General features: G+C 47.7%; 1 protein-coding gene across 1 annotated transcript; it reads left to right on the top strand.

Moving 5' to 3' along the window:
* The first annotated feature begins 78 nt into the window (after nt 1-78).
* Nucleotides 79-20,734, top strand: VCP (valosin containing protein). Its single transcript, XM_035100597.3, has 17 exons — nt 79-214; nt 5,312-5,423; nt 5,974-6,146; nt 6,552-6,694; nt 8,590-8,720; nt 9,673-9,804; nt 11,090-11,192; nt 13,310-13,443; nt 14,146-14,281; nt 15,787-15,899; nt 16,057-16,221; nt 16,319-16,441; nt 17,473-17,685; nt 17,818-18,126; nt 18,860-19,015; nt 19,126-19,280; nt 20,276-20,734. The coding sequence occupies exons 1-17, from the start codon at nt 198-200 to the stop codon at nt 20,379-20,381; spliced, it is 2,421 nt and encodes an 806-aa protein (XP_034956488.2). The 5' UTR covers nt 79-197; the 3' UTR covers nt 20,382-20,734.
* Nucleotides 20,735-22,733: the final 1,999 nt, after the last annotated feature.

Here is a 22,733-nt window from a genome sequence, read left to right as displayed (position 1 = left end):
TTTTTCCTATTGGTCGCCGCGGCACCTGTTGCTAGGCAGAGCGCGGCCTAGCACGCCGGGCGGAGCGTCACTCCCGATGAGTCGGCGTTGATCTGTGAGGGGAAAGCGAGCGAGCAGAGAGTGAGCAGAGAGCGGAGAGAGCGCGGCGCCCAGGCCGAGCCACCTTTCGACACCGCTGCAGCCGAGCCTTGCCCGCCATGGCCTCGGGAGCCGAGTGAGTCTGGCGGGGGGGGCGAGGGAGGAGAGGAGACCCGCCTGACAGGAGGACCCCCCCCGTGTCCCTCCTTCCCTCGGGGCCGCCGCCAGAGGAAGGCCTCGCCGCCTCCTTCGCTCCCCCCCCCGTCATACGAGGCCTGAAACGGGGGGGGGGCGGCGGATTGAGGAGACAGAAAATGTCTCCCCGTTTCCCCCTCCCTCAGGCGCCGCGATTTCTCTTGCGCCCCCCCCCCAGCCGTCGCGTCTTCCCCCAAAGCGCGTCTGGGGGTCTTTTACACGGTTTCCTTGAGGGGAGGGGGCGCGCCATCATTTCCTTGAGGGGAGGGGTGGCCTGGGCTCCCCCCCCGGCTTGGGCCTCCTCCCCCAGCGGGGCTCTTTCAGTGGGAGAGACCGGGGGGGTTCGGGGGGGGCGTGATGGCGCGGCTGCTGCCCCTGGGCGCCGGGGGGGGGAAGGAGCCGGGGGGAGGCGGCGCTTCCTTCTTCGCGAGGCCACTTCCTGCGAGGCCAGTTCTGCCGAGTCACCCGCCGCCTCCTGGGCCGGCGGTGGGAGGGGAGAGAGGTGGGCCGGGGGGCTACCGGGCTCCCCCGGCGATGCCTGCCCTTTTCCTCTTGCCTCCCTCGCCGGCGGATCCAGCGCCGCCTCCCCCCGCCGAGGCGCCTCCAGGGCTGCGGCGGAAGGAGGGCCGGCCTGGCTGGATCTGCCGGTTCAGGGGGCGTCGCCGGGCAGCTTCTGAACGTGGCTCCCGAAGGGTTGCTGAATCACGGAGGAGGAAAGGGGCAGGAAGGGGTCCTCCCCAGAAAGGAGAATATTAACAGCAAAGAGCCTTTGGGGTTCCAATGATCTTTCGTTTCAGAACACATAACAAGCCTCTTTAATAAGAAACGAGGTCCTTTAGATTCGCATTTGTCAGATATTTGGGGGGGGGTCTCTTCTCCAACATGCTGTCAAGTTGCAGGCCAGATAGATGCCTCTGTGGTTCTTGATGGATCCTCAAGCCATACTGGCGAGAATGGTTCGCCCGCTGGGCTCTGAGGCTCTTGTGCAGCTGCTCCCTTTCTCTCGCCTCTTTCCTTGCCTCCCCAGTGCATAGCAGCTGGGTAACGGGCGTACTTTCAAGCCAGATCCCCCCCCCACATGTGGCTGGCTCAGTAGAGTATATGCTCAAGTTGGTCATCACCTCCCATTGTTCCGAGGGAGAATTGTGGTTGCTAAACCTGCACCTGCTCTGCTTAGCAAAACACACTGCCTCGTGGGATTTTCAAGCTAGTAAGCAAGGTAGCATGCTGGTGTGCTTCAGTAGGAATCCTTAGCTGTGGCAGCCATCTTGTCATATGGAAGCCACAAAGCATTGATCATGTGATACCAGCTAGAGAAGGACTCCTTAGGATCATCACTTCCTAGTCTAACTCTCAAGTGAACAAGGAATGGAAATACAGTGGTACCTTGGTTTACAAACAGTCCCGTTTACGAACACCTCCATTTACGAATGCCGCGGACCCAGAAGTGTTTACATCCGGGTTCCACAGTGTTGGATGCGCAGACGCGATTTGTGCAGCTCGCGCATGCGCAGAAGCACTCTATCGGCGCTTCGCACAGAAGCGTGCCTTCGGGGAGCGAATGCCTTTGTTTACAAACGCCTCCGTGGAACGGATCGCGTTCGTAAACCAAGGTTCCACTGTAAAACCAATTTGCACATCACTTGCTGATTAGGCTCTTCCATTTTGGCTTGAGCTCCACTGGCTAACAGAGAGCAACTTGTTTGGGTTTTCAAGCTGGTCTTATGCTGTTGGTAGAGTAAATGCCTAGGGAAAATTTTCAAATTGCTGTCTTAAAGGGCTCTCCACAGATATGCTGGGAGAGGTGAGAAACAGTCATGGTTAAGTGACAACAGAAACAGCATTTCACAAAACATTGTCTCCTTGCAAAAATGCACTGTCCCTTTTTTTGGGGGGGGGGGTAGATTTCCTGCAATATGAATAACAATTGCCAATCAACAGTAAGGTCTGGAAGCATTGTTTTCTTATTTGGCATGATATCGCAACAACTAATTGACCTTGTGGCGTTGGTATCCTGCTGTGAGCAAACTGCTTCATGCCCTCACTCTGATTTGGCTTTCTGATGTTATGCAGCAAAAAAACCTCATACCCTTTTAAAAAGAGAAACAGCAATATTGAAGCAGCCCGCTGTGAAGTTGGGTGGTGGGACAGGCCAACAATAGCCAAAGTTGTTTCTTACTATTGGCCAATCTAGCTCAGTACTGTATTGAGCTGACTGGCAGCAGCTCTTTAGGCTTTCAAGTATGAAGTCTTCTCAGCCTTACCTGGAGATGTCAGGGATTGAATCTGGGTATTTTGTGCTCCTATGAACTATGGTCCCTTTTCACATCCTGAAAAAACACTTGTATGAAAACAGCACTCTCTTTAAAAAGTGATAACAGTAGAAGTCTTGTTCCTGCTTCTTCTATTTCTACTACATTAAAAAAAATCTGATGGCCGAAATAGATAAGTTTGGGGGCATGGAGTTCACAAGAACTCCTTAACTAATCAGTATTGGAATTAATTTTGCATCACTGGGTGCTTCTCAACTTTGCAAACATTGTGAGGTTAAAAGAACCTAGCCAGCAACTTCCTTTTTAAAACCTTGTAAAGTAAGTCTGGATGACTTTGCATGAGAGCAGGAAGATAATTGGCAGGTAGGTAGACTCGAGTATTTTCTTCTCTTCACTATAAATGTGATATGTCCTGTGGAATTCCCTGGTTTCCAGTCAAAAGTACAAGTATTGGTTCATCTACTTAAACATACAGGCTTCAAAATTAATGAAGTTTTTAGCTTTTTTCTTAACAAATAGTAAACAGACAGCTGAACCCTTTCCTACTAGCTTTGTTGCCTAGAAAAATTCCTGAAACTTCACAAATTATTATTTGCAAATCTGGGCTTCATCTTCCTTTTGTTGGCTGAAGCTGATTTGTTTTTCTTTTAACCTGGTTCTCAGGTGACATGGCTAAGGCAAGACCAACTGCTTGAAATTCACAGGTGTCATTGCTGAGATCCTTCTATTTTTAATGCAGTTACAGCAGCTTGGAAGAACCATCTTTCTGGTTAGCTGTGAAACAACAGATCTCTTCCTCCATAATCTGCTTGCAGTTACAATTCCAAATGAAGTGTCTTCTGTGGTAGAGCTAATTGGTCCCTTGGCTTTCCAGTATTTCCTCTAGCCAAGTATATTCTTCCTGAAGATCTGTAGGAAATCTTGATGGACTGGTTCTAAGAAAGTAGTAGTCACCATGCTGTGTTATTTGAAACTTCATTGCCGCAATGCTTGCCTATTCACCTTCGTGTTTTCTTCTGTTTCCAATTTTTTGGATGTTCTGTTGGGGGACCATCTTCCACTGGAAGTGACCTAGATTGGTACATCCAATTGTGGATCTGGAGGCTTTTGTCCTTTGTCAATATTTCTATTCATCATATGACTGACAATTTTATGAAACAACTTGTGTCTAATAATGGCACGTTCCCCGCCAAAGTATGATGGTGGAGAAAATCCCCACATTGCATTACTTGACTGCATCACACTTGAGCACATTAAGTTGCCTGAACAATACCTGGCTCTTCTCTTGTTCTGGAGAGTTGGTCCCAGGTGCTGTATCTCACCCTCCTCCAAGTTTGGGTTTGCTGGTACCATAACAGTTGTGCTTCATCTTAGTTGTCAGCCTTAACTGGTGTACACACATCTGTATTTCCTCAATTGCTGCATATTATTGAAGGCAGATTTAGGAGGGTTGGCTTGGTATCCCTATTTGGCATCCTGCAACGCATCTACCAGTCACTTCCAGTAGGCTCACTCATTTCACACTACCCTGACATGAGTTTCTTAGGGGTTTTCTTCTTTCAATCGTTGCCTGTAAGCATATCTGCCAGGGAACAAAATGGAGAACTCCCATTTTCATACCATTCATGTATTTTCTGCTTGAACTTTGCAAAAGAAATGGTCAGTTTCACTTTTGTTTTTGGTAATGTAAAGCTATGATGTGTCAGTTTTCAACTTAAGGGTGAAACTGATGAGCTAATGAAACTATTATCTAGGCCTTATTCAGTTCAACACATGCTCAGACATGTGTTGAAGTTCTTGCTTAGGTTTTTTTAAAAAAACAAAACAAAAAAAAACCCTTGGACAATTTGGACTGCAAACTGGATATTGTAAGAGACTCTTCAGTGATTCTGCCTCTTCCTAGTGGAAGTGTTTGGGATAGGGCTGCTCTTCATCTTAGAACCTTTGCTGTGTGATCCTTCAGGGCTTCAGATTATCAAGTTTTTGATATTGCTCTGTATCTGGCCAGGGCGGTTGCCTGCAGGTGATGGTAAAGGGGGGCAGTTTTGACTGACAGCGTTTGTGACCCACCAAGGCTTAATCGATGGGGTCCACCTTCCCTGACTTGGCATCCTTGAAATGTTCATGGGACCCTTTCTGTGCCTGTACTTCAGAGTTGTTAGGGAGCTTGATGCAGTAGTGTTACTGCTGCAGCAGCACTTCCAGAGCAGAAGTCAGGTGCTGGTTTTAGCTCATAGAACCTTAAATGGTTTGAGCAATTAATCTGTGTTGAATTTTGACCTCCATGTGGGAAATGAAAATGTTGAGGGCTTGCAGAAGGACTCTGGCTATTGTGCACCCTTTAATTCCTCCCCTCTCTCAGTGCTCTGATGTAGACTAAGCTTGGGCATCTTCTGGGAAGTGTACACAAACATTTTGACAGAATAAGTGTCAAAATTTGCCTAGGGACTATCACTTAATTGGGGGGGGGGTCTCTTTGTATGTGGATTGTTTGCCACACTGCTTTCTTTCTTTTTCTCAACGGTAAGTGGTTTCTGAATGTTTCTGATCTATAACTGCTCAGTAGAAAACAGAGTAGAGGGCACCTTGCACTCTCATGTTTGTTTGTTTGTTTTGAATTTTGCTGCATAGAATGTTGTACTTGCCTTTCAACTAAGGTTTGCCTAAGAGAAAATGTAACAGAGATGCATAGAATGAAAATGGTCGAACATGGGTGTGGCTCCGTCTCCTACTCTCCCAACAATTCTTGTCTTCTCTTATTACAGTTCCAAAGCTGATGACTTGTCAACTGCAATTCTCAAGCAGAAGAACAGGCCTAATCGGCTAATTGTTGATGAAGCAATCAACGAAGACAACAGTGTTGTGTCACTGTCACAGGTGTGTTCAACATATCAATAGAGAGCTATATCGCTGATATGTGCAATTTGTTGGTGACTCTTTGACTGACACAGAACAGAGGAAGCCATCTCTGAACAGGCTGTTTGTATTGCCTATTCTGACTGTTAGTGGCTCAGTGGGTTTTCAGAAAGGCTTTACATCAGGCATCCCCAAACTTCGGCCCTCCAGATGTTTTGGACTACAATTCCCATCATCCCTGACCACTGGTCCTGTTAGCTAGGGATCATGGGAGTTGTAGGCCAAAACATCTGGAGGGCCGCAGTTTGGGGATGCCTGCTTTACATCATTTCTAACACCCCCACACAGTTACAATCAGGTACCTAAGGGTTTCCCCAACAGGACACTCCTACATTTTGCCTTTTTTTTGCCTTGTATCCCTTCTGCTGATTAATATTTTGTTCTTAACTGGATGCTTTTATCAAACTAGTACATTACCAGTTGTAGTCAATTTCAGATCGGCAGAATTAATATACTGATTTGTTTTTAAAATTCAGTTGGGGACCTGCTTTCTCATACTTACTGTTTTCAGGCCAAAATGGATGAATTGCAGCTGTTCAGGGGAGATACAGTCCTGCTGAAAGGGAAGAAGAGGAGAGAGGCAGTGTGCATCGTCCTGTCTGATGACACCTGCTCTGATGAGAAAATCCGCATGAACAGGGTTGTTCGCAACAATCTGAGGGTGCGCCTTGGAGATGTGATCAGGTGAGGTCTGCATGTCCTGTTAAACACACAGTTAATTAGGTCAGTAAGCCTGTGGCTAATGTATGGAAAGAGTTTTTCCAAGCATGCTACCTTGTGTTGGTTATTGTTGCCTGTTTGTAAAGGGCAACATTACTAGCATTGGTGTTGACTTGTTTATGAAGGTATTGATGGGTTAAATTAATAACTTAATCAAGGAGAGCTTGATTAATAGCTTAATCTGACACAGTTGTTACCTAGAATAAACAGAGCTGAACAGGAAAACTGCCAAGAAGTCTGAAGGAAGTGAAAAGGTAGCTGACTGCCCTGTCCTTTTCATTGAGACTGGGAAGTTGTTTCTTGTACATGTTTCTGGTTCGCAAATTGGGGGCCACTTGAGGGTCACAAAGGCACATTCTTTCTTTTCAGCATCCAGCCTTGTCCAGATGTGAAGTACGGCAAGCGCATCCATGTGCTGCCCATTGATGACACAGTGGAAGGGATCACAGGGAACCTGTTTGAGGTGTACCTGAAGCCATACTTCCTGGAAGCATACAGGCCCATCAGAAAAGGTAAGGGCACCTGGCACTAAACCAGGAGAGAAGCTGCTGTGGAGAATACTTTAGACAGGCTTTCTTCAACCGGCTGTCATCCAGATACATGTTTATTGTTACAGTGGTGCCTCGCTAGACGAATTTAATTCGTTCCACGGGTCAATTCGTGTAACAAATTTTTTGTCTAGCGAGTCGCGGTTTCCCATAGGAATGCATTGAAACTTAATCAATGCGTTCCTATGGGCCCTGGGGGACTGGCGGCGGAGCTTGCTCTCTTGGCTCGGGGAAGGCAGGCAGGCGCTTGCTCTCTTGCCTGCCTGCCTTCCCCAAGCCAAGAGAGCAAGCGCCGCCGCCAGTCCCCGGGCCAAAGCACGCCGGTGCGGGGACTTTTCGCCGGCTGCCTTCCCCTTGGCTTGGGGAAGGCAGCCGGTGAAAAGCTCCGCTTTCTCCCGCTCGCCTCAGCGGCGGCGCTAAAGCAGCCAATCCCAGGTCGGGGCGAGCGGGAGAAAGCGGCACTTTTCGCAGGTTGCCTTCCCCAAGCCAAGGGGAAGGAAGCCGGCGAAAAGTCCCCACATCAGCGCGCTTCGGCTCCGAGGAACAGAGCCGAAGCGGGCCGGTGTGGGGGTGTTTCGCCGGCTGCCTTCCCCTTGGCTTGGGGAAGGCAGCCTGCGAAACACCCCCACACCGGCCAGCTTCGGCTCCAGGGAACGGATACAGCGGGGGTGGGACGGGGCTTGAGAAGCCTCGTCCTATCCCCGCCGTATGACAGGCAGCGGGGGGGGGGGAGCGGAGGAAAGATCCTGCGCTTTCTCCCCACCCCGCCTGTCACACAGCTGGTACCCCTTTGTGTTCCGCTGGTCTCTACCGGTTGCCCCTCACCGCTCGCGGCAACCGGCAGAGACCAGCGGAACACAAAGGGGAACGAGCTGTAGCGCGGAAAGAAGGCAAAGGAAGATCAGCTGACAGTGCCTCTCGGCTGATCTTCCTTTGCCTTCATCCCGCGCTACAGCTGGTTCCCCTTTCGCTAGACAAATGCCTTTTGCAAATAGGTTTTGTGATCGGAGGTTTTTATGGCCAAGCGGCGGCCATAGAAAACCTCATCGTCTTGCGAGGCAACCTCCAATCGCAAAACCTATTCGTATAGCGAAAAATTCGTCTAACAGGGCATTCGTCTAGCGAGGCACCACTGTATATTAATTGTATTTTTATGCCACTCTTCAACTGAAATTTTTAGGTGGTAAAGCATGGTCAGGGATGATGAGAGCTGGAGTCCAAAACATCTGAACAGTTTTAGTCCAAGACTATAAACTTTTCTTTGGGTTGCTAGTGAGCTAGCTTCTTTGACTAAATTTTCCCCAGTTCTGATTATTTTGCCCCAAATGAAAGTCTGTGGCTTCCTGCCATGTGGAGTGAACAGTGGTGTTGCAGAAACTGCCTCTAGACCACTACTTGCTGTTCTAAGCAGCTGTCAGTGTCTTAGCTGTAAGTCTAGAGGGTCTTTTGATTGTGAAGCATTGAGAAGTAGCCAAGAGCAAAGGGGCCTTGTTTTGAGCTTCTCTGGTGTGTAGCCAACTTTACAATTCTGTAGGCCCTATTCAGTCAAGTGAGGAGAGAGCATGCAATTCTGCCCCCCCTCCCCCCTGGTAGTAGTGGTCAGGCTGGCTTGCCATTTCTCCTAGTAGTAACATCTGCCATTCCTGTTCCCTTTGGGGAAGTTCCCAGAGCTACTAGTGCCATTGTGACTTTGTCCTAAACTGTGAGCCTATAGTAAAGGAAGCATCTCCTCTGGAAACCTGCAGCTGCTCCCTCAGTTCTGAGATTTCTCAAGTAGAGGGATGTGGAACCGTTACAACTCTTGAGAGTACTTGTTCTGGAGGTGGGTGGTGTCTTGACCCTCATGCTGATAATTTCAGGGGACATCTTCCTTGTGCGCGGAGGGATGCGTGCAGTCGAGTTCAAAGTGGTGGAGACAGACCCCAGCCCATACTGCATAGTAGCTCCAGACACCGTGATTCACTGTGAGGGAGAGCCTATCAAGCGAGAGGTGAGTTGAGCAGGCCTCTTCCAAGGCTCTCATTCTGTGACTTGGAGTGGGCCGTAAGCGGTGTGGTGGGGAAACAAAGTTGAGGATTAAAAGCACTGTCTGCTATTTGGTTCTTGGGGGAAAGTCCCCCTCTGGGAAGGAAGGCAGGAGCTGTTGAATACCAAAGCTGCCATGTGCTATGTTCCTGTCACAGGAATTTCCCAGTCCCAGCTAAAGTGGTTATTGTAGCTTTGGCACATGTTCCTATGACAGATGAACTGGACAAGGCTGTAGACTGAGAAGATCACTTCCTTGGGTGCTGCTATACCACCCAAGTGGGTATCTGGAACAGTGACCGGCTGATTTTTAACATATTGTCTGTTAGGAAAAGAAAACGTTTGATAACATAGGATAAGGGGCATGTTGGAAAATATTGTTATTATTTGTATACCACCATTCGTCTGAAGATCCCATGGCAGTTAACAACAGCAAAGTATAAAATGAGAATAAAAAATACATAAAATACAAATACACCCTCCCCTTGCACAAACCCATTGAAAAAGCCATAAAAGGTTAATCAGGCCAGCACCTGTTGAAGAGAGAGGCTTTTGCCTGGTGCCTAAAGATATGTAATGAAGGCACCAGGCAAACCTCCCTGGGGAGAGCCTTCCACAAATGGGGAGCCACCACAGAAAAGGCCGTTCTCATGTTGCCACCCTCTGGGCCTCTCGTGGAGGAGGCACATGAAGAAGGGCCTCCAGTGATGATTGCAGGGTCCGAGTTCATATGTAGAGAAGCAGTCCTTAAGGTATTGTGGTCCTGAGCCACAAATAAGCATTCATCCAACTTGACTGGATCTTGGTCCTTAAGTCCTTTTATGAGCTACGGTAGCTCATAAAAATATAGTATGCTTGGGACTTTTGACCTTGAGGTCCTCAGTGCATTTATTCTCTTTCCCTTGAAAACATGCCAGGATGAAGAGGAGTCCCTGAATGAAGTGGGCTATGATGACATTGGAGGCTGTCGAAAGCAGTTGGCTCAGATCAAGGAAATGGTTGAGCTGCCTCTCAGGCACCCTGCTCTCTTTAAGGCTATTGGTGTGAAGGTGAGTATCTGACCCCACGCATGGCTGGGGTTGGACTCTGTGTGGGTAGCAAACATGTCCTGCAGGTGCTTCTTCTGCTCAGGTGTTCATGTACTAATGAATGCTAGAGCCCTGCTTCAAGAGTGCTCTGATATCATGTGCTAGTGTATTTATATATTTAATAAAATCTGTAAAATCTGATTGTAAAAAATCTCTAAAGTACTTTACGAATAGAATAGAATAACAAAAATATTAGTAAAAGCAGCTATTTAAAGCTTTCAAATTGTCATTAAAATCAGTAATAACCTAAAGACAGGTTAAAATGCATGTAAATATTCTACATATGTTGGTAGGCTTGTCCAAACAAAAATGTTTTTAGCAAGCTCTGGAAGAACACAATGAAGGTGAAAATTGAGGCAGCATGTTAATTGCCACCCTCCCACCCAGGCAAATAAGGGTGCCACCTTCCATCACTGTATACGACTGGGAGATCAGGGCCGCACATAGTAAATTAAGGCCTGGGTGTATGCACATCCCACACTGTCAGAAGGAAGATTATAAATCCGCTCCAACTCTTCTCCCCCTGCCGCTCACTTCCCCTCAACCAGGCTCTCACCCTGGGAGAGGGATGCAGGACTATCTTCCAGAATGACTTGCCTACAATTCTATATCATGGGTATGGGGGCATTCACCTGTCTCTGTGACTCCTGAAGTGGTGGTGAGACCCTTTGGCATCATCCCCTGCCACCCTTGGCAGGCCCTGCCCCACTCCCCTGCCTGTATTCATCCAGCCAGCAATCAAGCAGTGCCCCGTGCTACAGTCAGCACAGACACACTTAACCATGCAGGTCAAACAAAGTGCTGCAGTGAAAACCCACACGCTCTTGCTGACTGGGAGAGCAGACCAGGCACGGACCAGGATGGTGCAAACCAACCCGTCCTTGCTTAGTCCTCTGTGGTGGACATAGGTGCCGAGTGTGCAGGGTTGTGGGAGCTCCAGCCCCCACAACACTCCCCATGACAGGACTGGCTACAATTGTTTGTGCTGGGAGGCATGCGGCCTGACAGCACGCTTGCTGATAGCACATGTGACGTCAGGTGCACACTCTGGTGGGCATGCCGACATCAGACTCATGCGTGCCAGTGGCGTGCATGGCCTCAGGCACCCACGGTCGGTGGGCCTGGTGTGTTTGATGGTACTGGTTGATCCCAGACTGCACAGATACTTTCTGGATAGCACTACTGGTCTTTACCAGAATTTGGATTTAACCCTCAAATGCTAAGCATCGTATCCGCCTTTCTGTAGCCTCCCCGTGGAATCCTGCTGTATGGTCCACCAGGTACTGGGAAGACCTTGATTGCCCGAGCAGTGGCTAATGAGACTGGAGCTTTCTTCTTCCTCATCAACGGTGAGTGCCTGGGAGCAGCTTAATGGCTTTTGTTTTATTTATCAAAGTTTATATAGTGTTTGATTGGAATAAAGCCTCAAATTGGTTTTCAAAAAACCCCATTGAAATTATCAATAAAAGACATTTAAAATGGGTATTTAATTAAAATCAACAGTAAGCTAAAACAGGTTAAAGCACATGTAGCTTCTGCATGCCTGTATAGGTTTTCCTTTGGGTTATATATCAAAATGCACCACTTTAACAGAGAACGTAGTACTAAACTCTTGGAAACAGCTGCCCATTTTCAGTTATAAGATCTCAACTCAGCCTTGCTTCAGGGGAGGATCCTTATTCTTCCCTTGGGTGCTGGGTGTTTATGAAAGGCTTTGCCAAACTCAGTTGTCAATAGAGAACTTGTCTCCTTGGAAACCTCACTTGCCCCTTGAGGAAACTAAAGGAAGTACTTTGATCTATGCAGTACAATTTCAGGTGAATAGAAAGTGGTGAGTCTACTCTCTATTTTTGAATCAAAAATAGCTGCATCAGTCTGCAGAGGTTCATTGGCTCAGTTCACACACAACCTTCAGCCAATCCATGACTTGGCATGTGTGTGCAGGCTCCCAGAGAGGAGATGGCAGCCACTTTGTCCCTCTGGTCTACTGCTGCATTTTTGTGAGTTGAACCATGGCTTGACAAACCATAGCAGTAAAAGAGGAATAGACCTTGGTTACACCTTAGGGAGTGTCTGGAGTGAGACAAACTGAGCGTAGGTTTACAGAACATGTCAATGCAATCCATGGCTTAGCTCACAGCAGGGTGGCACCAGCAGCATGACTGGAAGAGGAGCTAAGCAGCCATGGTCTTCCCTCCAGGAACCTACATTCTTGCACATTCACACTAAGCCATAGTTGCATGTTAATGGAATCATTGAAAGGTGGAGAGGAGAAATGGAAAGCCAGGATATGGAGCAGGTGGAGTAGTTCTCAGACTGGCAGTTTGGGGCTGCCACTGTTGATCGGCTCAGGTGTTGGGTTGGAAAGGAGTTTGAGTGCCACGTGGGCAGTGTTACAGACAAACTGTCCAACTGGGGTGACGAGCCAAATAATATCACACCACAGGTGAAAAAAGAAAAGGTTTATTCAGACTGCAGTCAGAAGATACAGGGGAAATCCAGTTCCAAATCACGTACAAAGGTTACACGACAGAGATCACACAGATCTATACATTTCAAATGCATTGGTTCCAACTTGGTCACCTGGCTAAGGGGGTGATGGCATGTTTGGGGATTTCTCTAGCTTGTTCTGCTGATTATTCACTTGGTCATTTCCACGGTTAGAAACTGAGATATGAAAGCTAGGAGCTAAAGGGCACCTTAAACCCAGGTTATGGGCGTGACAACAGAATGTCTAGGCGCCCTTTTTTTTTAACAAGAATGCAAAGCTGAAAATGAATGAACTGCAGTTAAGATACTATGTTCATTTTTGACATGGTCTAGCCCTTCCCCTGCCCACCCCCCTAATATTCTTAAGCGGGTCTTCTCCAGTCTTCGAAGAGTAGCTGGCAGTGGGGAGGCAGAAAAAGGTCCTCCTTTCCTTCCACTCTGCAGTTTTAATCTGAAATCGTAGGCCCAGTATTGCACCCAGAGCTGAGAATCTGCTCACACTAATGAAATTCCCTGTTGCAAAATGCACCTAGAACAATGGGAGTGCCGAACGCAGGTCAGTACTATTTTTAGGGAAGAGAAAAGGACATGGTCACGAGATAGGGGAGTTTGGTGCCAGTAGCCTTCTGAAAGCTTTTGCTGACCACTGCAATGTAGTGCTTACAGGATATTAGTCAGAAGGGTGAAAAAGTTACAGACAAATCAAAAGTTTTGGCTCTTCCCATTCAAGCTGGGTTAATAGGTTACTGGGAAGGCCAAAACTAATAATTTCTGAGGCCAAAGCTAAAGTCCACTGTATGTAGAAAGACGGGGTCTCTTGCCTGATATATGAGATGAAGCTGGGGTCTCTTTGGCTTTCCTCTTCTCAGGTTCCTACCAGCAGCGCTGCTTTAAACAGGGCTGTGACTTGGGTTTGTCACTTGCGACTGCTGTCACCTTCTCCCTCTTTAAGTAACATACTGCCATTTTCCCACAGGGCCTGAGATTATGAGCAAGTTGGCGGGTGAGTCGGAGAGCAACCTGCGGAAGGCCTTTGAGGAAGCGGAAAAGAATGCTCCGGCAATCATCTTCATTGATGAGCTGGATGCCATTGCTCCAAAAAGAGAGAAGGTGAGTCTTCTGCCGGTCCGTTGATGGAGCTTATAGTTCTGTGGCTACAGCACTTTGAGAAGGGATGCTTGAGCAAGTGGTGAGTGATAGGCTGGGGCGCAGGTGGCGCTTGGCAATCCCAAGGCATGTTGAAGGCCCTCAGTCTGGACTTAAGCTCTCTAAACGTTCTGTCTCCTGCAATCGGGTATTGTAAGGAAGCTTAGCGTTCGTATGAGTTGCATGGCAGAGGAGCTATACTTCATTGCTGGGCCTAGATAGGTTTACTGCTTTGTAAATGGACCTTCTGAGAGGAGGGCTGGGCAGCACACCTACCCATTCTGGGTGATGGTGCTGATGATAGGAATTCTTGCCACAGTAGTAGTAGTAATAGTAGTAATTTATTACTTGTTCCCTTCTCATCTGACTGGGTTTCCCAGCCACTTTGGGCAGCTTGCAACAGAAAGAAGTTGGTGCTGGGTTGCCAGCATCTTCCTCCAGTTTGCATTATGCATTTCGTGGGTCCTGAACTGAAGCCTGCATTTGATCCCATATTTGCCCTAGAATTACTACTTGGGCTGGATTATCTTACTACTTGGTTTTTAAGCTTCCTTTTTTGGTGGCCCTGGGAAAGGGTGGATTGCGATGAAGCTCTAGCCCCACTTGTGCCTCGGGATCGAGCGCTTTCCTAGCAGATCTTCACACTATCGACTGTTTTCTCCACAGACACATGGCGAAGTAGAACGGCGCATCGTGTCTCAGTTGCTTACACTTATGGATGGCCTGAAGCAGCGAGCACATGTGATTGTAATGGCTGCTACCAACAGACCCAACAGCATTGATCCAGCACTCCGGCGATTCGGTAACCAGGCTTGTTCTGTTCTGAGGGTGTTACAGTGTGGTAGATGTTGGCGCAATACTTGCAATAGTCTGTGGGTAACTTAAGTACTAGAGCAGACCTGCACAAAGCATGGATGTGGTGCAGTCTCATTTATTAGTATTTTTAGCCCCTGGGAGAAATTTCAGGTTTCAGTGCCACTTAAAAACGGAAAGCTGTGCACTGTACATGTGCAAATCGCAGTGCTCCTTTGCTTAGGCTTTCACATGATAGTGAGGGTACAGACTTGGTGACAGGAGAGGAATCGTAGCATTGTAGAATTGTCAAGTTGGAAGGTACCCTGAGGGTCATCTAGTCCAACCCCCTGCAATGCAGGAATATGCAGCTGTCCCATATGGGGATTGAACCTTGGTGTTATCAGCACCATGCTCTAACCAACAGAGAGAGAAAGAGAGCGCTTCCTGGTGGGCACCTTTCAAACAGACATTGCTTCATAGCAGAGAGCTGAATGGCCCACCATCCAACTGAGACTCTTGCCTAGTTCGTATATGCAGCAGAAATGAACTTTAAAAAAACAAAAAACCATTTCCTGGATTGTATCACTTCCAGCTGCACCTGGGGATTTTCATGTGTGAATGCTGCTATGTAGAAAAACAGAAATACAACAGCGTAACCAGCCGATATTCTCAATCACCAATTTACTTGAAAACATATTGGAACCTTTTCATATGCCGTATGGATGCCCTATATGAGCTGTATTTAAGACTTGATACTTTTTGGACTGATATTTGGACTGAATCTTGTCATACGTTTTTCTATGATGTTTGAATGTTGCATATTCTTGTGTGTATGATTTTGTCATTTGGTGTTATATGTTTATAAATTGGTGACTGAGAATATCGGCCGGTTACGCTGTTGTATTTCTGAATTTGCCATTCGTAACCTGGGTTCTTGTTGTATGTTTGCTATGTAGAAAAACAGCATGTTAAGGAAGACTAAACTTGACCCTTTAAAAAAACCAAAAAAAACCAAAACTAGCCTTCCTCTGATAAATATGAGAGAATAGGGAAGGCAGGATAAGTAACACTGGCCCCATTAACCTTCTCTTTAAAATGTATGTAATTATGTTTGGGACAGTGTGTCTCTGAACTGTTAATGGCAGCTAATTTAACAAGCTGGATCAAATAACTTGCTTTTTCTTTCTTTTTTACTGAAAGAGATCTCTTTCTTACCTTGGTCTTAAAATACATGTTCTCTGAAACTGAGTGGAGTTTCTTTTCAGGTCAATATTCACACAAAAACAGCATGAAAGCCCACTGCTGAGATAAAGCTTCTTCACTTGTTAAGCATCATCTTGTTACCCTGTGGGGAATGTCCATTAACTGTCATGTTTCCCTGAGGTCTTTTGAACACCCAGTGCTACGTTTTGCTGTTCTGCGGCATGTAGGCTTGGCCTTGGTGGCCTTTGTGCATGGGGGAGTGACGTAGGTACAGAAGCAAATGTCAGTGTTACTTTTGGTGTCCCGCAGGTCGCTTTGACAGGGAGGTGGACATTGGCATTCCTGATGCTACTGGCCGCCTGGAGATCTTGCAGATCCACACCAAGAACATGAAGCTGGCTGATGATGTTGATCTGGAACAGGTTTGTTTGTTTCTTTTATTGCCCTTATGTGATAAGGGTCACAAGCGACATGCTCTTTGGGGGTCTTCTTGAGTGATGGAGCAGCTGGGTTCCTTTTCCTCAAGGAACGGCGGCTTGGAGCACCTGCTTACTCATGCTTCTCCTTACCTTGCTTCAGGTGGCTAATGAGACCCATGGCCATGTGGGTGCAGACTTGGCTGCTTTGTGCTCAGAGGCAGCTCTTCAGGCTATCCGGAAGAAGATGGATCTCATTGACCTTGAGGATGAGACCATTGATGCTGAAGTGATGAACTCGTTGGCTGTGACCATGGATGACTTCAGGGTAAGGGAGTCTGTGTCCTCTCAACTCTGGGCATGGGGGAATCATGCTGGCAAATTGTGCATGTGTCAATGAACCACTTCTTTCCACCTCCTTGCAGTGGGCCCTGAGCCAGAGCAACCCTTCAGCCCTGCGCGAGACGGTGGTAGAAGTGCCACAAGTTACTTGGCAAGACATTGGAGGCTTGGAAGACGTCAAGCGAGAACTGCAGGAGCTTGTACAGGTGAAGGCTGTTGATGTCAGACTCCCAGTTACCGTCATTAGACTAAGCTAAGGGCCTAGTCATAGGCAGCAGCATTGGTTATCATTCACTCTTTTGCATAGGAAAATAGAAACCGTTCTTTAAATATTAGTTGATGCTGCATTGGCAGGATCTGTGGGGGGAAGCCAGGTAACCAGATGTTCTTTGAACTTCTACTGTTTCTTGGTTAAAAGTGTAGGAGGTAGTCCTGACTAAGGGCTGCACATAACTCTTGCACACCCTTCCAGTTACTGAACAAGGAGGCCCCACTGGTGCATAAGCCTTCTCTGTTCTCTTGGCTGTTTAAGTGTATCTTGCTTGAATGGTTCTGTTTCTAATGCCTGCCAAGTCCTTTTACAAAACTCACAGCCATGTAATGAGACCTGCAGGTATAGGGTCACATACTTGCCAAGGAACATGGCTTACGCACTTTCTCTGCATTTATAAACGCAGCTGGCTATGTGCCTTTAGGATCCGGGGGGGGGGGTAGTGCTCTCATGGCTGACTTAAGAACAGAATATCTCACTTTCTCTGAGCTTTTAAGCTGGATTGTTTTCAGTCACAGCATTACTTGGATGTCATTTATGTTTGGCACCATATGGCTGCTCCAACAGTTATATAATTTTGGGTTGTTTGTTTTTGGTGAGATTAACGACCATGACGCCATAAAATCCTCAATCTATCGACTCCAGGCCTTTTTACCAGGGTCACCAGCTTGTGCTCATTCAGTAGGTGAGGGGATGCTGGCTTATACTCCAGGGCTATTCTATAAGAAGCAGCAGCAGCAGAAGAGCTGGGGCATGTGTGAGGAAAGAACAGACGTCCAACTCTGAGCGGATGTTGCACCTCTGCCTCTCTGTGGCTCAACGAAGCATTTCTTGCTACTACAGAGCCCTTCCCAAGTGCTCCACGGCCACAAACAGCTCAGTGTTGTGGGGCCCTGAGCTCAGGGTGTTCTCTCCTCCCTTCCCTTTAAACTTATGGGGCTGATACTGATCTTCTTCCTTCCACAGTATCCAGTAGAGCATCCTGACAAATTCCTTAAGTTTGGCATGACCCCCTCCAAAGGGGTGTTGTTCTATGGGCCTCCTGGCTGTGGAAAGACCCTGCTGGCCAAAGCCATTGCCAACGAATGCCAGGCCAACTTCATCTCTATCAAGGGTCCAGAACTGCTCACCATGTGGTTTGGAGAGTCCGAGGCCAACGTGCGGGAGATCTTTGACAAGGTACAGCTCTCCCTGCTGGATTTTCCCAGGGTGGCCCCGTTTCACACTGGCATTTCCATGCTAGGTCTGGTGAATTGGTTTCCTAGCCCTTGCCTGTTTTGAGGTATGACTGAGCATCCTTCCTCCCCGCAGGCCCGCCAAGCAGCTCCCTGTGTGCTGTTCTTTGATGAGCTGGACTCCATTGCAAAGGCCCGTGGTGGGAACATTGGGGATGGTGGCGGCGCTGCAGACAGAGTAATCAACCAGATCCTAACAGAGATGGACGGCATGTCAACCAAAAAGAACGTTTTCATCATTGGCGCCACTAACCGGCCGGACATCATTGATCCCGCCATCCTGCGCCCTGGGCGCCTGGACCAGCTGATCTATATCCCACTGCCTGATGAGAAGTCTCGTGTAGCCATTCTCAAGGCCAACCTGAGGAAATCACCTGTTGCCAAGGCAGGTTTGGGGCTGACAGGAATGCTGTGGAGGGTGGGGTACAAATAAATGTCACTTTTTGCGTCTGCTTAGGAGTCCTGTAGAGATCAGAGGTCATGACTTGGACCATGACACAATATTTATCTTTCTGAGGCCCCGCCAGTTTTTAATCAAGATGCATTGAAATATTTGCTTACCAATTTTTCATGGTGGGAAAAGAAAATTTACTTGCATTAGAGCAGGCATCCCCAAACTGCGGCCCTCCAGATGTTTTGGCCTACAACTCCCATGATCCCTAGCTAACAGGACCAGTGGTCGGGGAAGATGGGAATTGTAGTCCAAAACATCTGGAGGGCCGAAGTTTGGGGATGCCTACATTAGAGTGAAGGATGGGATATCATTCTAAAAATAAATGATTCCCCCCCCACCTTCTCACAGTTCATAGAATCTTCGAGTTGGAAGGGACCCCAGGGTAATCTAGTAATCCAACCCCCTGCCTGACAAGTGATTAAAGCTACTTGTCTTACTAGGCAGTTGATTTGTGTTTTCTGTAGTAAACCTCATTTTAAAATGTTTTTTTTTATCTGCTGCGCCTGCTTTTTTGTTGCTGCTGTTTTATGCAGTTTTATTTCTTTTTATGCGGTGCTTTTGTTTTTCCTTGCTGTCATACACTGCCCTGCATGATGGAAATGCATTGGAAGGGCAGGGGATAAGTTGGCTTAATAAATGAATGTGGGACCTCGTGTTTCCTCAGGACGTGGACCTGGATTTTCTGGCTAAGATGACCAATGGCTTTTCAGGAGCCGATTTAACCGAAATTTGCCAGCGGGCATGTAAGCTGGCCATCCGGGAGTCGATTGAGAATGAGATCAGGCGGGAGAGGGAGAGGCAGACCAACCCTTCTGCCATGGTGAGTGTCTTTGGACTTGTGGTGGATATTAACTCTTGGGGTGGGAAGGGGGGGTTGACGGTGGCGGTTGGTGGCACCTTGTGCTCATAACTGTGACTTTGCCGGTTTAGGAAGTGGAGGAGGATGACCCAGTCCCTGAGATCCGGCGTGATCACTTTGAGGAGGCCATGCGCTTCGCCCGCCGCTCAGTCAGCGACAACGATATCCGCAAATATGAGATGTTTGCACAGACCCTTCAGCAAAGCCGCGGCTTCGGTAGCTTCAGGTGAGCAGAGCATCTTAGCATGCATTTTGTGTCCTCTTTCTCAGTAGCTCTCCGTATTACATGGGACTTCATTTATGACCCTGGGTTTTTGGAGGGGTCCAAAATCTGTGGCTGGTGTAAAAAATGTGCAACTTGTGCTTCTGTGGTGTACAGAGCTGCTTTTCCTACTGGACCTTGAAAAGTGCTGTCCACATTCCAAAACCTATCTTGCCTTGAGAGCTTACAGCTCCCATTAGACAGGACAAGGAATGCAGTGATTGCCATCTCTACGCCTGTTTCCCCAGTACGAGGTTTTGGGTCCCCCCACCACCACCTTTTATCAATATGGTATTGCAGCTTTTGGCAGAGTATGTTTATGTGAATATGTGAATTAAATTTTTTTTGTTACCAAAACAGCATGACTGTTGTGCAGGTGTAAGCTGCTTGGTGCTTAGAATTTAGTGAGAGGGGACTGGATCTGTTTCTAGATCTCTTCCCTCTGCTGCTGTATCCCCTCCCCTCCCTGTAACTACCCAGGGTCTCTGTCATCCTGAGGTGTCCCTTGTAGCTCTGTGCCTTCATGACAGAGTGAAGGGCTTGCATGGAATTGAGCAGAGGGGGAACCCATTTGTTTGTGTAGCTCCTCCTTCCACAGCAAGGTGTAAAATGGGATGAAGCATACAGGACATGTGATGTCTTGACGCTTGGCTAGAGGGCTCCGAGATGGCACTTTGAGGTAGGGTGTCTGCCATGCATTTCTGTGCCACAGCAAAGGTGGGGAACTGGATCTGGCCAGAGGGCCAGACCCAGAAGTGGCCAGCTCTCTGAGGGCCACTTTGACAGGTCAGGTAATTTGAGACTCTTGAGCCACAACTGCCAAGGGAGAACTGGAAGTGCACAGAAGAGGGTCATGGGGAAGAAAGAAGGTGGCTGTGCCTCACCCCCAAGCAGCCTTGATGGCCTCCTGCTCCATGGAAGGTATTCAACAGCTGCTCTTCTCTGCCTGTTCCTTGCAGATTCCCATCAGGTAACCAGGGTGGTGCCGGACCCAGCCAGGGCACCGGAGGCGCCGGTGGTGGGAACGTATACAGTGAAGACAACGATGATGACCTCTATGGTTAAAGTGCTGCCAGAGCGGACCAAACTGCAGAGCAGGCCGTGTTGTACAGGGCGATTCCAATGGTCAGTGGACTCCTGGCTTCTTCATTCCTTGGTCAGACCCGTGTAACTGCGTGCCAGACTCATATCAGCAGGAGTCTGTTGTTGCTGCTGCTGCTGCTGCTGCAAATGCAATGTTGTTGGTTGGGAGGCAGGTGGGCGGGCAGTTGAGGAACTGACTACACTTCTGGGAAATTTCTGTTCTAGTTTTATGGCAGAATCAGCAGCTTTAGCAACGGGTACAATAGCCTGTAAAAACAAAAAGTTTAAAAGTTTAAAACCCACAAAAATAAATTAAAAAAAACCCATAAGTTCAAGTTGGCATTGGTCTTCCTTCGTTCTTCGTGGTCGTTTTTCTGCTACTTTGGCCATCCGGGCTCTTTGCAAAGCTGCCTGTGCAGTAGTAGGGCAGCAGGACTCCTAGTGCCTTTAAAAGTCCTTTAACAGGATTCCTTCAGTAGAAAATACTTAAAGTGGCTTGCCAGGAATGGGGGCTCATGCCCGATAATGGTGTTTCTGTAAGCAGAGGTGGTACTTGAGGGTCACAAGAGGAAGGGGATGTGCCTGAAGAAAAAGGCTTTGCTCACCTGTGGGAGGGAGGGGTTAGTGCCACGCTGAAGGTCAGGCATTTGTGCCCCAACCGGGGTTTACTCCGTGGACTTCATCTCTGCAGCTTGTGTCATCTTCTTGGCTGCAGGGTTTATGGTCTCCATTAGGACTTAATAGTGTTACAAACTGTGGTTTGCACACAAGTCTACAGTTTTCACATGGAATCTGTCCGTTCTAGGGATCTTTTGATGTTAAGACTCGGGTGCATCCCGGAATTTTGCACCCCAATAGTTGACAAAGAAAGATGAAGCAAAAAAGGGACTTTGTAGCTATAAACGGCACACAAACAGGCTCAGTTTAAAACAAGTGCAAGAGTTATTCTTACAAGGATGTGGTCCGATAAAGGGACAGAGGGGGTATTGGTGGTGGTGTTATTTGCTTTAGAAAGAGATGGGAAATTTGTCCAGGGAGGATGGGTAGAGATTCTATAGGACTTTGGTAAAGTTCTTGGGTAAAACCAAAGGAAAGCAGATGAGACGGATTAAGGAGGGGGGAAGAAATTTGGGTTAAAACAGCAGGTGTGCCAGGAGGGGGCATAGCAAGGTTTTGCTAGCTGATGGGCTTGCCAAATGTAAAAGATGCAATACCTGGCCTTGTGTGCAGTGGGGATTTGGTGGGCTGGAGTTGTGGGTACCTCTTCAGCAGGGAGAACCAGGGGCTTGTTTGCTCACAGCTCTTTAACAGCTGCACTAACTCTTAAGAGGTTTGAAACTTTGCTTTTTGAAGGGCCTGAATTGTTGGGGCATAATCAGGACAGGGTGTTCCTTCAGTTCTGTGGGAACAAAGACAATAAAACACATTTACCCAACATCCTTCACTTAACTTCCATAATACTGGCCCTGTGGCAGACTTTTGAGGCATGAATCAGTAGGACCACCTGTGTAGAAGTTAAACGTGTTCTGAGAGAGCGTGAATAGGAGAAGCTTCCAGTGGATTGTACCCTACGAGGCATAGAATCGCAAAACAAAAGTTAGTGATGAAATGATCCTAACAATCTGCACGTAAACAACCTTTCAATGATGGAATACTGAGAAAAGGGCCTCACTTTCATAGAACACAATTTCGGAGCAGGAGCTGCTTGCAATTAATAAGCTGTGGGGCCTGCCCTCTTATTATCTTCATGTTCACTGTTTTTTCCATTTGGTGGCTGAATTCCACCCCCAGACCAATTACTACAATTTCAGGAACTCTGCTTGCTTGTGTCCTCCTAAGAGTATGGCTCTTTTTTGTTTGTGTATACAATGGTTCTTTCTCTGAAGAAATCCAAGGGTTGAAGTAGAGGTTCTGTCCCTTTTTACTTACTTATGTTAGAGGCACCCCCTTCAACTTAACGATGCTTCATCAGAAGTAGGCATCCGCTTGCCTTGTGGGTAGGAAGAAGAGTTAGTCCAAAGTCTGCACCAAGAGCCAGCATCTGCTGGGGAGGGGACCTGGGCAGATGGAAGGGATAATGCCAGCTCTTATCTCATCATGGTGGTTGGAAACACGTCAACTGCTAGATGCACTTGTAGGCTAGTTCATCAGCATTTAAAGCTGCAGTTTTGGATTCTGGTTCACATGCTAACTTTAGAAGTGGTTTGGAGGCTGGTTATTCTGAACCAGAGCAGATTACATTTCATACAGACCCACATGGCCCTGTGACCTGTTTTGCCCCTTTCCCAACCACTTCTGCTGTAAATGGCACTCGCGTAAGGCTCCCTCTCAAAG

Source organism: Zootoca vivipara, chromosome 10 (genome assembly GCF_965207765.1).
Source record: "Zootoca vivipara chromosome 10, rZooViv2.hap1.1, whole genome shotgun sequence".
NCBI classification, from domain to species: domain Eukaryota; kingdom Metazoa; phylum Chordata; class Lepidosauria; order Squamata; family Lacertidae; genus Zootoca; species Zootoca vivipara.
The sequence above is the reverse complement of the archived record's forward strand: the minus strand, read 5'-3'. Positions and strand labels throughout refer to the sequence as shown.